At 38.7% G+C, this 21987-nt stretch overlaps 1 protein-coding gene across 2 annotated transcripts; it reads left to right on the plus strand.

The window, feature by feature from the left end:
- The first annotated feature begins 3735 nt into the window (after positions 1–3735).
- Positions 3736–19908, plus strand: gspt1l (G1 to S phase transition 1, like). 2 transcript variants are annotated; one of them, XM_007568323.2, is made up of 14 exons: positions 3736–4193; positions 6302–6346; positions 10415–10657; positions 10888–10921; positions 10993–11070; positions 11869–12049; positions 12214–12368; positions 14165–14305; positions 14390–14483; positions 14591–14671; positions 16223–16396; positions 17543–17632; positions 17722–17890; positions 19263–19908. In XM_007568323.2, exons 1-14 carry the CDS (start codon positions 4001–4003, stop codon positions 19313–19315), a joined length of 1731 nt encoding a protein of 576 aa, XP_007568385.1. In that variant the 5' UTR covers positions 3736–4000; the 3' UTR covers positions 19316–19908. The 2 variants fall into 2 exon arrangements, with proteins under 2 accessions (XP_007568385.1, XP_007568386.1); XM_007568324.2 differs by lacking the exon at positions 6302–6346 and having other exon boundaries at positions 3737–4193.
- Positions 19909–21987: the final 2079 nt, after the last annotated feature.

A 21987-nucleotide genomic window follows, 5' to 3' on the forward strand; every position in this document is an offset into this window, starting at 1 on the left:
AAATTCAGATCAAACCCACAAAGATTAGATCTAAACTTGTGACACTACTCTAGTCATTTATAAAGTCATTATTATACATGACAAATAATAGGCTCATGCAAAATGAATGATAAAATGCAGCATTACATTTACATACATGTAATGTTTTTAAAAAGTTCAGTTATATTTCTATAGAACCCTCTGAACTAATAATTATAATAATAATTATAATAATGATTAACATGCATATTTGCAATTAAAAAATGGAAGTAGAAAATAATAAATTTTATTTAGTAAGAAAAGGTGAAACCTAAAGAACAAGCTTGAGTTTTGAGAGAATTCTAATGTTATAATATTTTCATGAACAGGAACATAGATCAGACACTCCACATTTCTACTGTTACTGCCGGCCATTATCCCCATGACACCTGAAAAACTTCAAAACAGACATTTTGTGATACAAAATGTTCATATTTACCAAGTAAGTTCATATTTATTCAGTGCAGAAGTGCATTCATGAGAATATTTATGTTATCACAACTACTGATATCAGAAATGAGCTGTTGAAGTTGCACATATTTAATGTAAAAATAACTTTTAACACCAAAACGGCTTAGAGAAATCATATCGAATTCTCTTTACAGCTGCAGTAGTGGCTAGATTCAAAGAACCTGACTTTTCCTTAGTTTTTTGTTTTGTTTTGTTTTTGTTTTTTATTAATCTCACCAGGGAGCATTACTGATTTTTTTACTTACTCTGAGGAATATTTTTCTTTGCCAAAATATTTTATACAAGTAGTGTGTGAAGAACCAGATATATGGAATGGTTTGGGTGTTTGTGCTATATTGACTTTTTTATTTTTTAATTTTTTTTTTTGGGCTTGGTCGTATTTTTGAACAGTTTTAGTTGATTCTGCTAAACGTTTGAAGTCTTTTGTTCGCTCCTCAAGGTTGCTTTATTGCAAGCATATGCACTTTAATGAGGATTCTGACAAACTAATCTGTTTTCAATGACACACGTTCAGTACCATGCAGAAATATTCATTACCTTTGGACGACATGACCTTTTAGAAACATTACAATCTCAACTTTAAATGTCTTTTATAGGAATTTTATGTGGTAGACCAACAAATAGTTCATTATATGGAAAAAGAAGCAAAACAATGTATTTGTTTTATCAAAAAAAAAAAACTGCAATTCTCTGTGTTGGTCTCTTACAGAAGATTCCTATAAAAGACAGAAATGTTCATAATCTCACCATGGTAAAGATTTGGGGTGCGAATAGTTTTGGACAGGACTGCACGCTGGTCATCCCACCCCTCACCATGGGCTACTGGAGATCTCGTGCTGCTGGTAGAACAGGGATGGATGTGCTGTTGGAGTGGGGCTGCTGCACTGGCATTAAGTGTCTAATTTCAGAAAAAAAAATCCAAGTTTCTTCCTGAATGTGTTCTCTCTTCCTCCGATGCAAACTTTTGTTTCAGTTAAGGTATCTTAAAAGTGATAGGTTGGTTGTTTTGAGGTGGGAATATATGACCTATTTTCAAGCAGTCATTATCTTACTGGCAACAAGCATTGTTCAGCTAGTGTGAAAAGGACTTACTGTGATCAAATGCAAATTAACAAAATTACATTAACATCTACTTATTGGCTATTATTGTTTTCCATGCCAGATGGAAACTTGACTAGGATTGAAAGGCCCAGTTTTAGTCTTCTGGGATTGAGAGGCCATGTACCTCCTGTTGAGTCAGTCCAACAGCCGGACTTGGACTAAAACAGGAGGTCCTGACATCTTGAAGCAACCTTGAATGGTTGCTGATCATTTTGTAGTTTTTGGTTATTTTGTGTCCAATGTTTGAAAGGAGTTAAAAAATCAAAAAACGATAGTGGTAAAAGGGAATATATTCATAGTTACCTATTACAGATAAGATACTGGCTGCTCATCACTTCTCCACAAAACCCTATCACAAGAAATCCTATTTCTTTAAATGTGTTTGCATTGTTGTGCCTCATTGTAAACTTTGTATGAGAGGAAACTCAGAATGAAAAGTTGAAACTCTAATCTCCAAACAGTGAGGATGAAGGTTCCACCAGAGTTGCACATCTAGATAATTATTTTACTACTGGGTTGTGGTTTCTTTTGTTGTTGTTTTTTTTGTTTTTCTTATGGTGTAAATGAAGCAGAATTTCCTTAATGATTCTTTCTGTCATGGGATTCTAATGCAATATAAAAATTATAAAGTTTTTAACTTGAAAAGAAGCTTTTGGTTCTTGTGTGGTGTTTGTCTGACATGCTTGATGGTTTTCTTTTGACATTCATTTTTAAGTGCAGTCAGGGTAAATAAAGTATGTTCACCTGTTCTAGGGATTTAACAAATGAAGGATCTGATCTTGATCATTGTTTCAATCCATATCAATGTCTTTACACCCCTTTATTCTTCTTCTGCACCTTATTTCATATCTCCAAATAAAGCCATTCACTGAACAGAAATAATAATCCTAATCGCTCAATAATCTTAAATTGAGCGATTCATTTCGAGTTTAGAACTTTAAAGGTTTATTTAACAAATGAAACAAATTAATTTGACTGAATTCTACTGCATTTTTCCCCTGTGTATTGTGTTTTATATTGATCTAAAATAAGACAATGATCACAATGATAGTTGTAACTGTAACAGAACAAAAGAATGAACCGCCACTGGTAGATCTTGATTTAAATGGAATGTTTTTGTCCTCTGGTGCTGCCATCTACAGACGGGTCACGTTCTCTCTGACAGTTTACTTGCAGAACCTCAAATGATTCTCACCATGTCTCCCGGGGCTTATGTTCCTCTTCATTGCATCATCCATAATAATGAAAAGAAAAGCTTTTTCTATTATTTATGTTTCAATCTATTGGGAAAGCTTCAGTGTTGATTATTCTATGCTTTGATCTAGAAAACTAAAGGTGTTGCTCGGATACTCCCAACACATTTCTTTGTTGAACAGCAAAAGAAATATCAATGAGCAGGAACGTAAAACAAACGAAGGTCAAACAAATAAAAGAGCAACATTTCTGAGTTTGGGAAAGAATAACTAAAGAATACTACCATATTTAAAGTGATATCATGCAGTGAACTTTATTAAAGCGAAGTGAGGCAGGCATAAATGGTGTTCAGACTTAAGTTTTAGCTTCTGCAAAACAATTAGTATTTTTCATTGTTAGGTAATTGTGAATAATAGTTTGACTATTCACATCTGCATGAAAGATGTCATCCTCCAGGAAACTAGCATATCTTACTGGACTTTGGAAAGGAACAGACCAACACAACATAGTGCATACTAATAAAGTGGAAGGGAAATCATGGGTTTGTCTATTAAGAAAAGTTTAGCTAAATTTAGCTGAGAATTTATATATATATATACTTTGGTTGAGAAACAGCTTCCGTGCATTTTGTGGTTTAAATTCATTAAGTAAAATTACAAATCAATTTTTGCTAGAAATACTTTGACATACTATGTTGTATATTGAATATGTGTACAACTGGTCAGCATGTTTTCAGTAAATAAAAATAAAGTTTTAGGCTGCATGAATAAGCATAAAAGTGCTATTTATTTTTCCTCGACCAAAACTTAAGCGAATCTGCTGCGTTAAAAGTTCATATCAAGTGACGTTAACCATTTTTCTACCGTTTATCGGGTGATGTAGTTTGTTTCTTTTAACTGTCTTCTGAACTGAATGTAGTGTGTGCTCATAGGACTTCGAGTCCCAGAGTTCTTCGCGCTGAGCACGTCGACTGAAGGAACGCTGCAGCTCACGCGGACTGTCTCTGGGAGTGCTGAGTCGAGCCTGTTCTGAGGCGTCCGGACCGACAGAGCGACTGTTTTACTTCATGTGAACTGGGGACAACATCGCGCACGCACTACAGGGACGGTCCTCACAGCTCAGCGGGACACTGCTAACATTGGGTTGAAGGTGGACACTCACGCGGACCAAGAACTGCGTATCTCCAATCTTACTTGGTCAAAATCTAAGACCCACGATGGACCCGAGAGACACTGCCCCTGATTCCTGGGAACAAGAGGACGATGTGGAGGCCACAGTCGACGGACAGCTTGAAGCGGCATTCACAACCCTCAATGTGAACGCTAAGCCGTTCGTACCCAATGTGAACGCAGCTGAATTTGTTCCGCCTTTTGCCATGAGAGCGCCCACAGAGAACGTCGATGCTGCTGGTAAGTTCACCACAGTCACGTTGGCGTTAGCCGTTCTAGCTAACTGCTAACTGTAGCCTGTAGCTTAGCGAGTGTTCAGACACGCGTCGGTTGGAGGGCGAAAAAGCAGCTACATGCTTTCCCGTGACGTGTTTTGTGGTCCACTTTGCGCCATGAACCTTTCATTTGTGGTTATCTAGCTGTTGTTAAACACAGACACAGTTTGAGGACACCTGAACTCTACCGGCACTTGCGTTTTCACCCAACTGGCGGTAAACTGCTAGCTTGTTCGCTAGCTGGTGTGTTACCTACTTAGCGACTGTCATTCTGCGTGGGTCAAAGGCCGTGAAACTGACAAATTCTAAACATTACTTGGAAAAAGATGTGAGGTGCTGACATGTTTGTCACCGTATAGCTCCGTGTTTTAACCAGACACTCTGCTACTTGGACAGAAATTGGAGTACCCACTCCGTCTTTTACGTGACGTGGATTTTCTGACGCATTTGTTGGTCAAGAGTGGAATAAAACATGCGAGAACTGCGTGAAGGCAGTCCAGAGTCAGGACAGCAGTTGTCATTGGAAACTAGTTCTATAACTGAACCTCAGTGTGAGTTTTAAAAACCGGACTCGGCTGCTGGTCACTTCCTATCTTTGTCGGGTTTTTTTTTCCCGTTTCGTAACTAACATTTTCTGGTACGAAATTGAGCCGTTTGCCAATGAGGGTGGCTGGTGTTCATAGGGCTCATGCCTTATTTCTAGCTCTTATTGACAACCAGTGATTTAAAGTAATCCTCAACGAGTCACTTGGCTGTGAGGGAATCTTCTGACCCAGGTAAACATCTGTCTGGACTGGAATTACTGTGTTCTGATCTGGTACATTTCACAAGACCCAAACAGCAGTCACAGCCCAAACTGTGTCCAACAGTCTTCAGAAAAAAATAATTATTAAATTGAAACTTGGATGATATTTGAAAATTTCATCAGTTTTAGTTTTATAATATATCAAAACACTTAACCGAAATATAGAGTGAGTGGTTAAAGTTAGAGATGCTCATCTCTAACTATTATTAGGTTTCAGACTAAAATATATTTTTCTTCAATTAGTCAAATCTAAGAACTTCCACCATGTACGCTCCATAAATGCAGCTATAAACACAAGAACATTTACTTAGATGTTCGTATTTAACTTTTAATAGAAATCAGACAACACTCATGGACAAGCTTGGATGCACAAATTAGGATTATCTTGGGATTCCTTCATTTTCTGTTTAAATCCAGAACTACAACTTCCAACAGGACCCTGCAGTGCGTCTTTTATTTTATGTTGGTTTAGTGTTTAAAATAAAAAAAATAAATAATGTTGTTGAAGTGAGCAGATCAGACACCAAAGAAAACTGGAAACGGGTATCTGCCAGAAAAAGCCTGATTATGCTTCTCTGTTCCAAGTACCTGTGTCCAGGTAGGAAGGAAAGAAAAGGATTCCAGCTCAAGTCTCCCCTTTCTGAATTCATACCCATATTTCTACACAAATTCCCCATTTCAATCCTTTCCTACTTCAGTTTTATGTCGTACTCGCTGTGTATCAGTGTATTTCCTCAAGTATAATTTTTCTTGTTTATATGTAATTATTTAAAGGCGTGATATGACTCCAGTTAATATTTATTTTAATTCTGACAACCTTTCATTTAGGGCAGGTTGTTTTTATGAAATTGACAAGTGTCTCCTGATCAAACCAGAGTCACGGTGAGGGACTCTGGTTTGTTGGGCATTTCTGGAGTAACATTTCGTTGCACTAAGCCCAGTAGCTCCTGGAAACAGGCCGTCCTCCTGGCAGGTATGAGCTATAAAAAGCAGGCATGCTGTGGGAGGGCTCCTTTTTGTTTGTTTGTTTGTTGTTGTTTTTTTACCCAGAAGTGTTTGGTATGAAATGACCTGAGCGGTTCTGACCTGTGGATGTGGGTCAGACCAGTTCTGTGTGGAGTCATTAGTGAGCTGCTTCCAAAACACAAATTAAAGGTTCAGGTATTCATTTTAGCCCCACTCATTACAAAGCTTTGTTTCTGAAAGAAAGCAGGATAAATGGACTACCTTGAGAAAAATCCAAACATGACCTTTTTTTCCCCCTGCAGTTGTGAATGATAAAATCTCCACCATGGACGTGTCAGAAAGCAGCGGTACGTATAGCGCTCCTTCCAGGCTGGCTTCTGTGTCCTCCATGTTGTTGTTGCATTCCTCATTGTTGTGACATGAGCCGACTCACACTGAAAGAACAGCAGCAATGCGGCCTACAGCAGCATTCACTATAAACATGTTCCTGGTGGTCCACATCCAGCCCACAAGCCGTCTGTTTCTGGACCCCTGACCGACTACCTGCTCTCTGCAGTTTGTGGTCAGTCCAGATCCTGATCCAGAAAACATGATGGATATGGATCCATTCTGGATTTTCCAGGTCTAAAGAACAACCATTCTAACGTTGGTTTAGCTTGAATGCGCTAAAGACGTGTCAACGATCTGTTAATAGGCTGTTACTATTGGCAGACAGCTGAACGCATCGGCCAAAACGGCTTTTAGAAAACAAAGAAGTTGGCGTTCTGCTGAGTTTGGGTAAACATGAGATGCTGCAAGTTCACCAGTAAAATAAAATAAATCGATGTTCTGAAGATGTTAAACTTCCGCGGTCTTAGTGCCACCTACAAAAGGAGCGCAGCAGATGACACAGGGGGTAAGGGAGAGTGTTCTGTCAGACTGTTGATTTAGACCTGATTTATTTATTCTCTGTCTGACCAGCACAAGACCAATGTGTCTAATAAGGGGTAGTAATATGTAAAATTGACTTTTTTCAGTTTTACATCATGTTAACTTATTCACTCATCAAAAACATAACTGCAGTCTTGCCTTGATTCTTTCATGCATGTTTGAGGAATGCTTTAATCTCTGTGGTATTTTGAAGAGACCTTTCCTCAACATCAAAAACTCAAAGGAGCTTTGGACAAGAAGCCTTTCATTTTAAAATTCCTGACTTCTGTGAATCACCTTAGAATTGAACTACCACCTCTTTTTTGGCCTTTTGTATTCCTTAAACTAAATGTTATTTTTTTTGCACAAGTTTCATGTTTAAGTATGTAAATTTATAAGATTTTATTTCCTTATGTTTATTGCTTTGCATGAAAAGAAATGTCATTCATATCACCAGTTCTACAAATGAACTGAGAAGAAAAGGCAAAATGTTGATTATTTAAAAACAACCTAGTGTTTGAAAAGAATAAGTAAAAACACCACCATGCACACAGAGGGTAGTCTGCTTTGGATCGCTGTACAACTGAAAACAGAGTCTTGCACTAGATTAACATCAGCTTGTGTGTGTTGTGTGTCTTGCTCCGTCACATCCAGTGGGAGTGTTTCATTATCACCTTAAACACACGTGGCCAGATTTCAACTGGAAATAACAGTAAATGATAAACAGCTGAGTATCCTGGTCAGCCTTCTATGTCATAGTTGAACTTTAATCATTCAAAATATGACTTACAGTCATATTTTGAATTTGCATCAAGCACAGCAATGAAAAGATCCACAGCTTTTCAGCCATGGACCCTCTAATCTCCATGGGAACCTTTCAGCTGTGTAAAATTGGGTGGACCTAACACCGCCTTCGAGACGCAGCTCCTCCTCTGAGCTGCAGTTTCCAACCTCACAGACCAGCCCTCCTCTGCAAGTCCTAGACTCAGCTCCTTCAGACTAGCCAGCAGCAATTAGCAAACACCTGTTGGAGTATCTGCTGAGTTCATTATGAGCTACTTCTCAGTGAAATGCTGGTAAAATCGTTGTTAAAGGGTTAAGAGGAGCCATGTTGTGATGAATTCCTGAAGATGGAGTTTCGGAAAGAGCAGGAGTTTTAAAAAAGACAGAGGCCCAATTTCAAGACATTAAATTCCAAAATCAGAATTTTTAAGTCATATTTGACATATACAGCATTTTTATAAAAACTGAAGGTAACATACTTACTTAATTGTGCTATAAAATGTCACAGTGTGGCTGGAAAATACATGATACTGCCCATTTAAAGATATGCTGTTCTGCAGTACTGGTATGTAAATTCCAGGGTTTCCCACAGTGTATTATAAGCCTGGCTGCCCGCCATGCTTTACTAGCCCCGCCGCCAGGCTAAGCGTTAATTGTTTACGTTTCTAGGAAAATTAAAAGAAAACAAAACAAAAATCTTTTTTTTTTTTTTGTTTGTTTATTTGTTTGTTTTTTAAAGCCGGGCTGCAAGCGTCTCTTTTGCTCTTAGCATTTCACTAGCAAAGCAGATTTATTCCTAAAGGATAGGTTTATAGTTTATGCATTTAAACCCGACAGCATGGACCAATCACAGCTGGCGCCTCTGCGCTTTGTCTCGCGTGCTCCCACTGCTTTACCTCAGCGGGATCGCGTGCGACTCCTTTCACTCAAACTGGGCTCAGGCTGACCTGTATGGATATTTACATCAACCTACTGTAAGGAATTATGATCCTTTGGAGAACTCTAGGTAAGAGTTTAAAACTTGCAACGTTAGCTCTGGTTGCGCAGCTCAATGTGAACCGCAGGAATAAGTTGTAGCGAATTCAGAGGCGCCTTGTGGAGCGGTGAGAATGATTTATCTTTGTGAACGAACAATTATATGCAGTGTTTACATCTCAACACGCTGTCCAGCGTGTGGCTCTGTGTCTGTCTTCCCTGTAAAGTTTATGTCTGTGGTCCTGGTTGGTCAGAGCGTTTGTGGATAACGAGCAGCGCTAACCTGATCGTGCAGGTTCAGCTCGTGAGGAGCTTTAACGCTCTCCTTGGAGTCACGCTTAACGCTGATTTTACATTATTTTATTATTATTTTTAGTATTATTTTTCCAGTTACATGATTCATCAAACCATATCAAATGCGTTGTCTACTTAGAGTTAATGCACTCGTGACCGTCAGACACGGTCGAGTCCCATAAACTCAACCAACCAGAATAGTTTCTGTGATGATTAAAAACTCAACAGACACGAAATGGAAGAGCTACTAAAGCCACATTAGCAGCATTGAATTAAATCTCCTGTTTGTTGCGCATTTCTGCTTAGTGCAGCAGATTACCTCATCATGCAGGGCCGGTCCAAGGCTGCATGAGGCCTTGAGCAGAATTTGACATAGGGGCCCCTTTTGTTGCTAAAAATATCAGCACCTCTAACAGCTTATGTGTTGGATTTAGTGAAATATGGGAGAAGGGAGTAGTTTAATTGGTCAGCCTAAAAAGCAATAAGTTATAAACGCAGTTTACTAAATTGGATTTGTAAATTCAAAGATTAAACTCACAGCATCAGATTGTTGCTATGGTAACAAAACAATCTAACTATGAATATTGTTCTTTGAAGTTTTACAAAGTAAACTTGCCAGCTTCTTAAAATCTTGTATTTAAATATTAAACAATTTAAAATCATTTAATTTATGTATGCCTAAACAATTGAATAAAATTTAACAGCATTGATAATCTCAATAAACAAATGTTACATTTGTATCTGTGGTCTGTTTTAATATATTAGCATTTATGGGGCCCCTGAAGCCCTTGGGGGCCTGATGGAGCCGCTGACTTAATTTGGATTAAACAGAAGTGCAAGTTTGTTGTTTTTAGACTAGTTGTGGGTTTAAATAGCATTTCACTGGAGCTCTTTTCCCGTAACATATAATTAAACAGTAATACTTTTACATTTCCTGTCAACTTAACGTCTTTTAATACAAAAACATGGTTGACCCCCGGTGGGCCGCCTCGACGCCCTGACCACCGGGCTTAGCAAGTTTTCTGGGGGAAACCCTGAATTCTGTCATAACCTTTGTTAGGATAGAAAAACCTAGAAATGTCAACGTTGCATCTCTTGAAGCAGAGCCATTCTATTCTGGGTTTGTTAGATTTCAGTTAAATGTGTTACTATGAACTTTCAAATATTATTACATATATTGGCTAAAATTTGTTCGTAGTTTCTCATTCAGTCAACTTCATCTGTTATTTATACTCATTCAGCGATGTGTCTCAGAGGTGTCTGTGTTTACGTGAGTCACTGAACATCGTGTTTGAAGAAATCTGTGCCACAGTCTGAGCTAGTTGTTTTTATTCCAGATCAGGTTCATGCCGGTTCAGCTGCTGGCTCCCGAAAGTTGAAATTTAGTCACAATTAGCAATTATTTGGTAGTTGACCTTTTGAGTCTGACTCGGTGGTGATCTGTGCTTGTAAAGTGCCTGTGGAGAACGGTGATACGGAGATGACGTCGGAGGAACCATGGGACCAAAAAGACGACGAAGCCACCGAGGAGGAGCCGGGAGGTGGGGACCGGGGGCCGGAGGAGTCGGCCTCGCCGGAGGACCCTGCTCCAGAGATGATGGAGGAGGAGGAGGAGGTGTTAGTGCCAAAGGTTCCAGCCGTACAGCCAGACGCCCCCAAAAAGGAACACATCAATGTGGTGTTCATCGGACACGTAGGTCAGTACTGAGACCCACTGGTTCTATTTTATTTGTGGAGGACATTGTTTAAGAAATATAGACCTTACAGTTAATATGGAAAGTATTCACACTGCTTCACTTCTTTTTCATGTTATGTTCCAGAGTTATTCCAAATTGTAACTAATCTCTTTCCCCACAATTCTTTCACACAAATACCCATGATAATGTGGACTTTTATTCAAGAGTCTAAAGTTTGATTCTGTTTCCAGATGCTGGAAAATCCACCATTGGAGGACAAATCATGTAAGTAGTGTTCTGTATTGCAGGTGAAGTGTTGTAGGAGGATTAGCTGTAACCTCCCCGTCTCTCTGCAGGTATCTAACAGGCATGGTGGACAAGAGGACCTTAGAGAAGTACGAGAGGGAAGCCAAGGAGAAGAACAGAGAAACCTGGTGAGTGGGCCGCTTTAGCTGCTCTGTCATGACAAACTAGCTCTGTTTCCATTCTTTGTCCGTACTCTTTGCCAACCTTTTGTAATTGTAGTGTTTCCATTAAATGAGAAATTAAATTGAAATCACATTTGAATAAGATTCTTCTTGTGATAATTAAAACTTATTTCAGCAATGAATGTAAACAAACGAGATATATTCATTATTCAGCCATGGTATGAGCACTCATCATCTATCAGCCAATCAGAGTGGCATCGCCTACTTTGGAGCAGTTACGTTTACAGCGTTCTGGGGAAATAGTCAGTGATTTTACATTAGTTATGGATTCAGCACTTGGAATGATATAACTTTTTATGAACTGTGTTGCTGTGGGAGCTCTGGTGGAGCCAGCCGAACATTGTCTGAAAAATACAAAAACAACCAATCATCCTCCTACCATGTTCTGTTGTCTTTTTTGTCATTTTCTCCAGTAGTCACATCTGGTTGTTGATTACATGACTGATGATGCAAAAAGGGTTGAGTTGCAGTTTTGTGAAATACATCTATTTTGCTGCATCTGGAAAAACCCACCTCATCCTGGCTCCAAAACTTTTTATGGAAAAATGATTTTTTTTTTTTCTAAACTGGTGTGTTTCCATTAAGAATGTTTATTTTCGCAAATTCAGTTTGCTCAATTTTATGGTTAATGGAAATGAGTTATTCGTGTTTGATCCGCTGCTTGGTGTGTTTTTATGAAGGCAGATGTAGGTCATAGATGTTGTAAAGAGCAGTCTTTTGACGGTCTGTGCTCTCTGTCTTCAGGTATCTGTCCTGGGCTTTGGACACCAATCAAGAGGAGCGGGACAAGGGGAAGACTGTGGAGGTGGGCCGAGCGTACTTTGAGACAGACAAAAAGCACTTTACTATCCTAGACGCTCCAGGCCACAAAAGCTTTGTGCCGAACATGATTGGAGGCGCGTCCCAGGCTGACCTGGCTGTTCTGGTGAGTAACTCACAACTGACCCACTGTTGGGCTCCACCACACACAGACACGCTAAGCACTGCATAACCTCCAAACTCAACTGCTAGTTTATGTTGAATACAAATGGGAGAGCTCCCCTGAATAGAGTTCCCCTCTGTAGCTGACACCGCTAACTGGTCCCACAGGTGATCTCTGCCAGAAAAGGTGAGTTTGAGACGGGTTTCGAGAAGGGCGGACAGACCCGGGAGCACGCCATGCTGGCTAAGACGGCCGGTGTCAAACACCTGATAGTTCTGGTCAACAAGATGGATGACCCTACAGTCAACTGGAGTCTGGAGAGGTGGGTACAGGAAAAACAGGGGAGTAAACCTGCCGCAATTAATTAATTACTCGCATGATTAATTAAAATGCGTTCAGTGATTTCCCTTCTGATGATAGTTTTTGAAGAGCAATTTTGTTTAGATTTGCTAATTCACTTTATTTATGTTTTCAGTTGTGTGGTGGTTTTTTTTTTATTTTGATTTATTGTTTTTGGTTGTTTTTATTTTGAGCAATTCCAGTTGCAATGTGGAGTGTTTTGTGCAAAATTAGTGCCTATTAGTCTTTCAAAGGGTGATTTTCTATTATTATACTACTAGTTGAAAATGGTCTCAAAAGGACAATATTATAATCTATTGTAATAATTTCCAGCAGAAATTATTGTGACAGGCCTAGGTCAGTGTTGATAATGGAGATGGTTAATGATTCATGCTCTGCTGTTTCACTGTTCTAATTATAGTCCTCTGTGATTACTCTGAATGTTTGTTTGAATTCTAAATTTGTCCAGGTCTCACAGTACTCGGCCAAATAAAACAGATCAGATGACAGTTATCAGTTCTGCTGCCATGTTACCAGCTGCTAGCACACTGTGGTGGCCTCAGGTCTGTCTGCAGGGAGTCTCCATCTTTCTCTGGGTACTCTGTCTTCCTCCTGAGTTCCAAAACAAGCTTGTACATGAGTCATCCTAAAGTTGCCCAGAGGGTTGTGTGTGTTTTCACATGGTACTTTGTCCTGTTTTTTGTTGTTGTCCTGCAATGACCTGATGACGTGTCCAGGGTGAACCCCATTTCTCATCCAGCAATATGCGGAAGATGGGCTCCAATCCCCCCACAGCTCTGCAAGGATAAGTGGGTGTAGGGATGCTCATGTGGGAATTTAATGGCATTGTTACCCCAGCAACCTGCTAATGAAGAAGCATAATTGCATTTTACTCTTTGATTCCAAGTTGTTGGAGCGTTTCAGCCATTTGGATTCAAATCAGAAACCAAATTAAACCCCAGCGTCCTTCATCCAGATGACCTGAGACAGACAGAGTCCAGACTGGTGAACAATGTTAGCTTGAAGACCCCAGCCCCATCTGCAGTCCTTTAAATGAACAAGGTGTTGACTGTAGAGGCAGATGGAGACGTGTTGACTTGTCAATCCTGGGTTAACTGGGGGAAGATGCTGCAGCAGCTGATGTTTACATGGCTGAGCCTGAGATGATGGCGTCATCTGTTATTTCCACCTTGTGAATAAAATCTGGCTCTCTCCACTTGGCTCCTTCGAACTAGCAAACAGCAAATATCAAACAGTGGGTAGAACTACACACCTGCTAAGCTCATTATAAAAGCTACTTTTCAATCCAACATTCCAAGGAACGGCTGGCTGTAAATGGCATAATAGACAAGCATTGTTGTGATGACTTCCTAAAGGTGGGGTGTTGGAAAGAGCAGGAGCTTCTTAAAGAGACGGAGTCCAATTTCAAGATGTCAGTTCATGAATTAAAATGTCTTAAGTTATGTTTGATACATACATTATTTTTATAACTGAAGCTATCATAGTTGCTTAATAGTGCCATTTTATAGCACAATGTGACTGGAAAATACATAATACTGCCTCTTTAAGCTACTCATTCTTGACTAAAGTTATTGAAATTGTAGATGTTTTCTTTAATTTCTGTATATGTACATTGATGTTGGGACTAAAGAATGGAAGGCAGCACATTTCTAACCTTCTCTGACTGAGATGGATACTTTTCCTCTTCACCCTCTCATTTCCAACACCAAGCATTTATTCAGGTGAACCTATGTGCTGCTTTGTTTCCTGGGCTGCTAGGTATGAAGAGTGCAAAGAGAAATTAGTGCCATTCTTGAAGAAAGTGGGCTTCAACCCGAAGAAAGACATCCACTTCATGCCATGTTCTGGGCTGACCGGAGCCAACCTGAAGGAGGCGACTGACATGTGCCCCTGGTATACGTAAGTCTGTTAGCTTCCTCACAGTCAGGACAACCCAAGATCATCGCCTCATCCTTCTCTAACTGCTTTTATTTGAATTTCCAGAGGTTTGCCCTTCATCCCACACTTGGACAGTTTGCCAAATTTCAACAGATCTAGTGATGGACCAGTCAGATTGCCCATTGTAGACAAATACAAGGTGAGAACATCTGTTAGTTTTTTAATGCATGTTGTATAAAAATTGCTTCCTGAAACATGGAACAGATTTTGTTGTCCTGGATTGAAAATGTGTTGCTCTTTCACCAGGACATGGGAACCGTGGTTCTGGGAAAGCTGGAGTCTGGCTCCATCAGTAAAGCACAACAACTAGTCATGATGCCCAACAGGGTAAGACATCCAATCAGATACAGGCCTGCCCGGAATCAGGGTTACCAGGGCAACCAGCGGCCCACTGGGTTTTTGTTTTAAAACATGTTTTGTTGTCAGGAAATGTAAAATATTACTGGATGTTACAGGAAGACATTGACAATACTTAAACATACAACTCTAGTGTTAAAAACAACAAATAAGAAAATACAATTAAAATGATTATCAATTTTTTTGTCATCTGTTAAATCCCAAAGAAGTAATCAGCCACTGCCCATACTACCTTGGGCCAGTCACTGCACTGCGCATCTCTACTGTATGCCATGGACAAACAGGGAGATTTAATTTATGAGGCACTAGTAGAGGCCAAGAATTATAGATGTATGAAAAACAATTTAAAATGGAAAAAATAAAATGCCACGCTTAACCTGATGAGGAGGCAAGTAAAACCTGGTAGGGTGCTACTAATAATACACTGGGGGAAAGCCTTCTGCAGAGTTTAAACTGTTTCATTTAAGGTTTTTGTGGCTCTATTGGTCTTTATTCATTAGTAGCTGGACAGAGAGGAAGACGTGTTCAGAAATCAGTCTGGGATCCTCTGTAGCCTCTGTGGTGCGCCTGATTCAACACTAAGCCACAATATGGGATTATTTTATATTTCTCAGCAGACTTGACTAATGCTGATTCCATTTTCTGATCAGAGTTTCCCATGAGCAATACTGGTTCAGATTGGGAGAGGTGATGTCACACTGTGTGCAGGAGCAGCTGCTGTCAAACAGAGTCAAAATGTTTAACTATAAACATCAGTCTCTGTGTTCCCTGAACAACATGGACCCTTAAGGCCTCCTACATATTTCAGCAGAAGTTCTGAAATCAGTTCTCAACGTTGATGCTTGACAAAAATTGCGTCATTTTGTTCGTGGAGACATCTGCCTGCCGAACTCTACAGGCCAGGGTCAAACTGTTTCAACAGAACTGTGTGTGAAGTGCTGTCTGACTGGTTAGAAGTTTGTTTATGCTAATGCAGAAAGACACTCTGACAGCAGTGTTAACATTTCTCTTCAGCTAGTCCTCTTTCACTACCTGGTTTTTGTATGTAGGAAATCTGATGCAATGTGGAGCTATGTATTTGCACGGTTCTTCACTCTATACTATAGCTGTCAAACATAGTTTTTATATTTACATAGTTCTAAGTAGTTTCTAGCATCTATAAATAAAAACCAAATAATTGAAGCATCAAGTCACTGACAGAAATTCTTCAGACTGAACATACATACAGTGACAAAAAAAAAGTGCTCACTGCTGTGTGTTCTTCTCCACACAGCACAGAGGAACACCCTCTGCCTTCCCTGCAGAGGCTGCTAGTCTCTGTATGATGTTTCTGCATCTTGATTTTCTGCACCCATAATTAGTTTTAAGGTCAAAATGATCAGAGGTGTTGATTTCTGATGCGAGTTACATCAGAAGGGAATGATTACTGTTTTTTCCCCATTTCACCCACTTTGTGTTTTAGGCCTCAAAACATTTCTCATTACTGTTGCATCTCTGATTTGAGTGTCTGTGTTCCTGCAGCATGTGGTGGAGGTATTGAGTCTCCTATCGGATGACGTAGAGACAGACGATGCAGGACCTGGTGAAAACCTCAAGCTGCGACTGAAGGGAATCGAGGAGGAGGAGATCCTGCCGGGATTTATTCTGTGCAACTCTGACAGTCTCTGTCATTCAGGGCGCACCTTCGACGCCCAGGTGAGTCCGCCCACCACAGCTTCTCTAGTGCAAAAAAAAAAAAACAAGATGTGTTAGATCTAGCAAAAACAAATCTTTTGTTTTTTTGTCTTCCTGTCTGTCCAGCTACTAAATAAAAACAATTTTATTTCACCTTAATCGTGAAATAAAATAATTTCAGTCCATAATCCTGTTAAGGGTCTGTAATCCAGGCCTGGGAAAAAAAAGGTCCTAAATGGTTTTTAGCTGAACAAAGTCGATTTAGCTGTATGTAAGGATGCAGGCTGCTGTCATCTATAATAGAGCTGCAGCTGATGATGATGTAATCAATTATTCAATTGATGCAATTTCATTTAAACATTTAACCAAATCTTGCACATTATTAAAAATACATTAAAAATGCAAATAAACAAATGATTCTTTCAATTTTTTTTAAATGAGAAAATAAATATTTAGTTTTGGCCATGAGAGGATGGGGGATATTTTTATTTGTGTTAGAAGAATATGGCATCATTTATCTTTGCAACATTACACAGGATGTTTGTCTTCAAACATCCTGCACAACAAATTAGTGCAAAATAACTGGATAAGAGGACGAATAACGGCAACAAAGATAAACCAAAAATAAATAAAAAATAAATAAAAAAAAACTGAAGGAGGAAAACATTAAAATGGATACATTCAGAAGAAAAACAAAACACCTCATCAAATGGTGTCGCAACAAAAACAATGAAATTGTCTCACATATGTGGGTTAGAATGTTTTTGTTTAAATTGCATTAACTGCATTGTAGGGCTGATTTTCTGAAAATTAATTTTCTTGGATTAACCAATAATAATTGGACAGCAAATGGTGATAAATAGTTGTTTTTTTTCTTCTTTTTTTAACTAAAGCTAAAACAGCCAATTAGTAGTTCTGGCTAAAACATATTTATTTATTTTTTTATCTAAAATGCTAAATGATAATTTTGATCAATCACGAGGGCTTTGACTTTTTTTTTTTAGTGAACAGACATTTTTTTGAGTCTATGCTCCTGTTAATTATTAATTATTGAATTAACTGACAATTATTTCAATAGGTGATTAATTGTTTCTGCCCTAAAATTAATAACTACCCCAAACTTTAGATGAAATTACTTGAACGTAGTGTGTACCATTCTCTCCACAGATCGTCATCATCGAACACAAATCCATCATTTGTCCAGGTTACAACGCAGTCCTTCACATTCACACATGCATTGAAGAAGTGCAAATCACGGTAAGCTTCAGAGTGGGATCGATTTGCTGCTGGTATGGATCTGTATCAGAACCTGAACTCCTGCTGACGTCTGTCTGCCTCCTGTGCAGGCCTTAATCTGTCTAGTGGACAAGAAGACGGGAGACAAGAGTAAGACGCGGCCCCGGTTCGTCAAACAGGACCAGGTCTGCATCGCCCGTCTGCGTACAGCTGGGACCATTTGCCTCGAGACTTTTAAAGACTTTCCTCAGATGGGACGGTTCACCTTACGGGATGAAGGTAGGCCTGATGCTCTGAGGTAACATCCAGCTATAAGCAGGATGGACGTGCAGGGAAAAATCCACTCCATAAACTGACAGTACATAGTTCTCATGTGACGTCACAACTTCTGTGAACTTTGTAACCGACAGCCATCTTGGCAGGCAGTTGCTATGACAACAATAAATCCACAAGCTTAGGAATGGATCTCACCGCATTCCTATCTAATTTATAAACGTTATAAGTAAATTACAACTATTACGCGATTATTCTGTGTAATACGAAGAAAAATACCAGTGACGTATACTGTAGTACTTAATGCTGAATTAGCAAAATTAGCTTGGCTAATGTAGCTTTTATCTGCAATGCTAAGACAGATATGTAGCCTATAGCTGTTACTATATGAACTCACTCTGCAAATTCATTTAAACATTGATTGTATGCGTCCATAGGTTTCAGGCTGTGAGCCTCCATGCTGTACACTCTTTTCATGTTCACTAAGTAGTGTCCACTTTTTTTTTGGTTGATCTGGAAGCCATGGGTCTGCCATGCATTGCTCTGCACTTGGATACAAACATGATCACTTCCAGTTCAGACTTGTGGGAACCATGTGTTCTAAATTGATTCAAAATAGATTTTATGATGTGATTAAGTTGTGAGTCTGCTACTCCTGTTTGGGAGTATGCTGCATGTTGCATTCTTTTTGAATAATTTTTTTTTTAAAGAAAAAGCCAGGCAGCTAAGCAAACCTAATACTGGTCATTTAAGTTGCCAAATTTTATTCACAAACCTGCTTTTGTTTAAATGTAAACCAATGAAATTTGATCCAGTTTTATGGCTGGGTTCATCAGTTGAAATTATTTTCATTACAGCAGCAGTCACACAGGAGCCATGAAATAAATACACAGCAAAATAATTCTATTTTTAAATGGAAATTTTTTATTTAAATTAATATAAAAATTTAGCTTTAATCAGTTCATGGGACATTTAATTGCCTGTTTCATAACATAGTTAATTATTGATGCATTTAATAATTTAGTTATATATATATGTAATTATTTAGAGGTAAATTAAATAAATGATTTTAATAATTTTGATACATTTAATTTCCTAATGGGAGATTAACACATGGTATATTTATTAAATGTTGTCATCCCTCTCCTTCCATACAGTATGAAACCTTAAAGAATAAATTTAAATAAATTTCCATTTGTTTAAACTCTTTCCTCTTGTCAGTAAAATAAATTAAACAGAATTTCTAAAATGTTTGAATAGAAAAAATTATATTTTTGAATCAAATCATGGCCCTAAAAATGGGAGTGGACTCTGTAGCCTGACATATCGATGTGTGTAAAGCAGGAAGTTGATGCGGGTTTTGTTGTGCTATTGCCAGGTAAGACCATCGCCATCGGTAAGGTTCTGAAGCTGGTGGCTGAACGGGACTGAAGCGGGCTGAGCGCTCGGGAGTCTTGGTGAGAAGGATCTGGCAGAATTCGCTCACATACTGCCTCTTCTGTCTTCAGCGGTGAAAGCACCTCCCCGTCACGCCCCCTTTGTGCGTGTTGAAGATCAGCTTTGGAAAAATCAACTAGTGAAAAAGCAACCTGTTTTTAAACAAAAGACAACGAATGATTACCACAGGAGTCAGCTTTCTCATATTGAGAGCTCTGTTATGCCATTCTGGGTTAGCCCCTTCCAACTCTCCCATTCCTATTACATTACATGTTTTTTTTGTTTTGTTGTTTTTCTTTCTTTTTGAGTTTTTATTTTTCTTGCTGTCATAGATGACTCTCACATGGCAGAACATTTATCCATAAACAGATGCGGACCAGGATTTTGCGAATGATTTTCAAATGCAAATGAAATTCTTGGACAGAACTCGACCATTTGAAAGCAGAAGTGTGTCTTGGTTGTATGTTTTCCCTTTGCTTTTACCCAGTTTTGGTTTCTCATGAGACGTTCTGGCAGTGTGCTTGAGCGTTGATCAAATGTTATTAAAGCATCCAACTGTTCCAATAAAACATTAATTGGGAAAACAAGGTGTGTTTGTCAGAGCTCACTTTGCCAGCCTGATTTCCGCCTTTTTGCCCAGATCAACATCCTGGAGAGCTAAAGGAGCTGAAAGCGCCGACTGGTTCAAGAGGAGAGCCCTTCATTTAAACGTTTCAATATTCATTGACTAGTGTTAACCCTTTTATGTGTATGATGAAGAATTATGGCCATACTAAGAAAATGTAAAGAAATGATTACCAGAATAAAGTCGCATTTGAATAAATTTGACATCAGAACTTGTACAAGAATATTATTTTGACTTTATTCTCATAAGTCTTTCCATATTTTTATTTGGTCAGACTTAGAATTTTATGTAATTTTATGGCTTTATTTCTGTATTTTTATTATCTTTTCTTAGAATATGGCCATACTACTTTCTATATGTTAAGGAGTTGCTGCAACAGACTTTTTTTTTTCTTTTTTTTTGTCAGCATTTATTTTATGCAACATCACCTTATACTGCCACCTACAGGGGCAGATGTATAAGCAAGTTGGTCAGCAAGTTGTTCTGGTCACTGGGAGCATCACATCAGTTATTCAGCCAATAAATTAGAATAAAATTGAAAGTTATTTTTTTAGTGTCTTGATCACTATTAAAACACATAGGTTAGTCCCAGCAGAATACATATTCTAATTCACTCAGTGTGACCATAAACATTGGAATTAGTTAGCAAATATTTAAATTTTTCCACTTTGTCTAAAAGAGTAAATAAAGGAGGAATCATGCGTAATATTAGAAAATGGACAAATGTTTTACATGTCCATCAGAGATCTTGATCTGACGGTGCAGAATCTTCATGAAATGAATACTGAATGTATTTCTGTAGAAACTGGCGGCAGCGTTCAGAGACAGAAATGTCCCGCTTTGCTGGGTGACAGAAGCAGTGACGGGTCTGACATGTCGGGACAGCAGCACTACAGGAAGCAGTGGAGGAGGAAACCACACGGCTCCTGAAGAGCTCTTTGCTCCTGCTCACTAAATGATTCCATCTGCTAGAGTGCATCATGAACTGACTTCATCCAGCTGCATTAGAACCTGATGGTGAATATTTAACCATCCCTCTCTAGCTAACCGTGTGAAAGATTGAGATCTGGAAGGTTCACATGGAAGCAGTGGACACAGTATGCAAATTCTTTAGCTGTTATTTGTACTTTATCTGTCTGCAGATTTAATATTAAGTTCAGGTTCCAGTGAAAGCAGATGAACAAGCAGCTGTTGAATGATTTGCCATCTGAAATCAGTTAAACTACCCAGTTTTGCAAAGTCTAAAAATGGTGTAGAAAGTGACACCTTTCATGTCTTAGGAGTATTGGTTCATTCCTTGCTTTTTCCACATTTTTATAAGGAATCTATTAGCATTTTTCTTTTGTTTTAGTCAGGTACCTGACATCCTGCAAACCTGCAAATGAATTCACTGATTGTATCTGCTGAAAAGACTAAACACAACTTCATCATAAGGTGAAGTTTGATGTTCTGAAGCAATGAAGTGTGAAAAACATGCAAGACAATCAGGAAGGTAGCAAATACTTTTCCCTCACATATCCTTCACGTTCAAGCCACAATTTAGTTTAATCAAATTTAATGACAGGCTGTTAGACCTTCATTACACAAAGCACCACAAGGTGGCTTTGCATTCCTGTGAACTTTGCCCTCTGGTCAATAGTTTGTGGTGTTGATATTTGTAGAAAATGCTATATATAAAAAATCCTCTAAAGTTTATACATTTGTACCTAAAGTCTCTAAGTCATCAATGCTTGAGATTGAAGTCAATGGTTTGAGCCCATAAAGCTGATTCTGAATAAGCACATAGTTTCCAAACTGACCAGGAAAAAAAACCCACTAGAAAATATTACTGGTTGTTTTAGAGTGATTTTTTTGTGGATATTTAGTGCAATTATTACATTAAACAAATCTGATATAATAAAAGCCTGCATTTGTTATTATATCTTTATTATAATCTTCATTATACATTATTGGTTGGTCCTTTATTGCTTTTTATTTTTTGCCAACGTTATGAAGAGCGGCAGATTGTTGCTGCCCAGCCTGCCAGAGGAAGGCCGTTACC

Source organism: Poecilia formosa, unplaced genomic scaffold (genome assembly GCF_000485575.1).
Source record: "Poecilia formosa unplaced genomic scaffold, Poecilia_formosa-5.1.2 Scaffold220, whole genome shotgun sequence".
Lineage (NCBI taxonomy): Eukaryota > Metazoa > Chordata > Actinopteri > Cyprinodontiformes > Poeciliidae > Poecilia > Poecilia formosa.

Excerpts from the sequence above, each read along its gene's own strand:
- gspt1l (XM_007568323.2), top strand. The coding sequence starts at position 4,001 with ATGGACCCGAGAGACACTGCCCCTGATTCCTGGGAACAAGAGGACGAT. Across the intron at positions 10,922-10,992 it reads ACCATTGGAGGACAAATCAT|GTATCTAACAGGCATGGTGG; the intron begins GTAAGTAGTGTT and ends GTCTCTCTGCAG. Across the intron at positions 14,672-16,222 it reads TAGTCATGATGCCCAACAGG|CATGTGGTGGAGGTATTGAG; the intron begins GTAAGACATCCA and ends GTGTTCCTGCAG.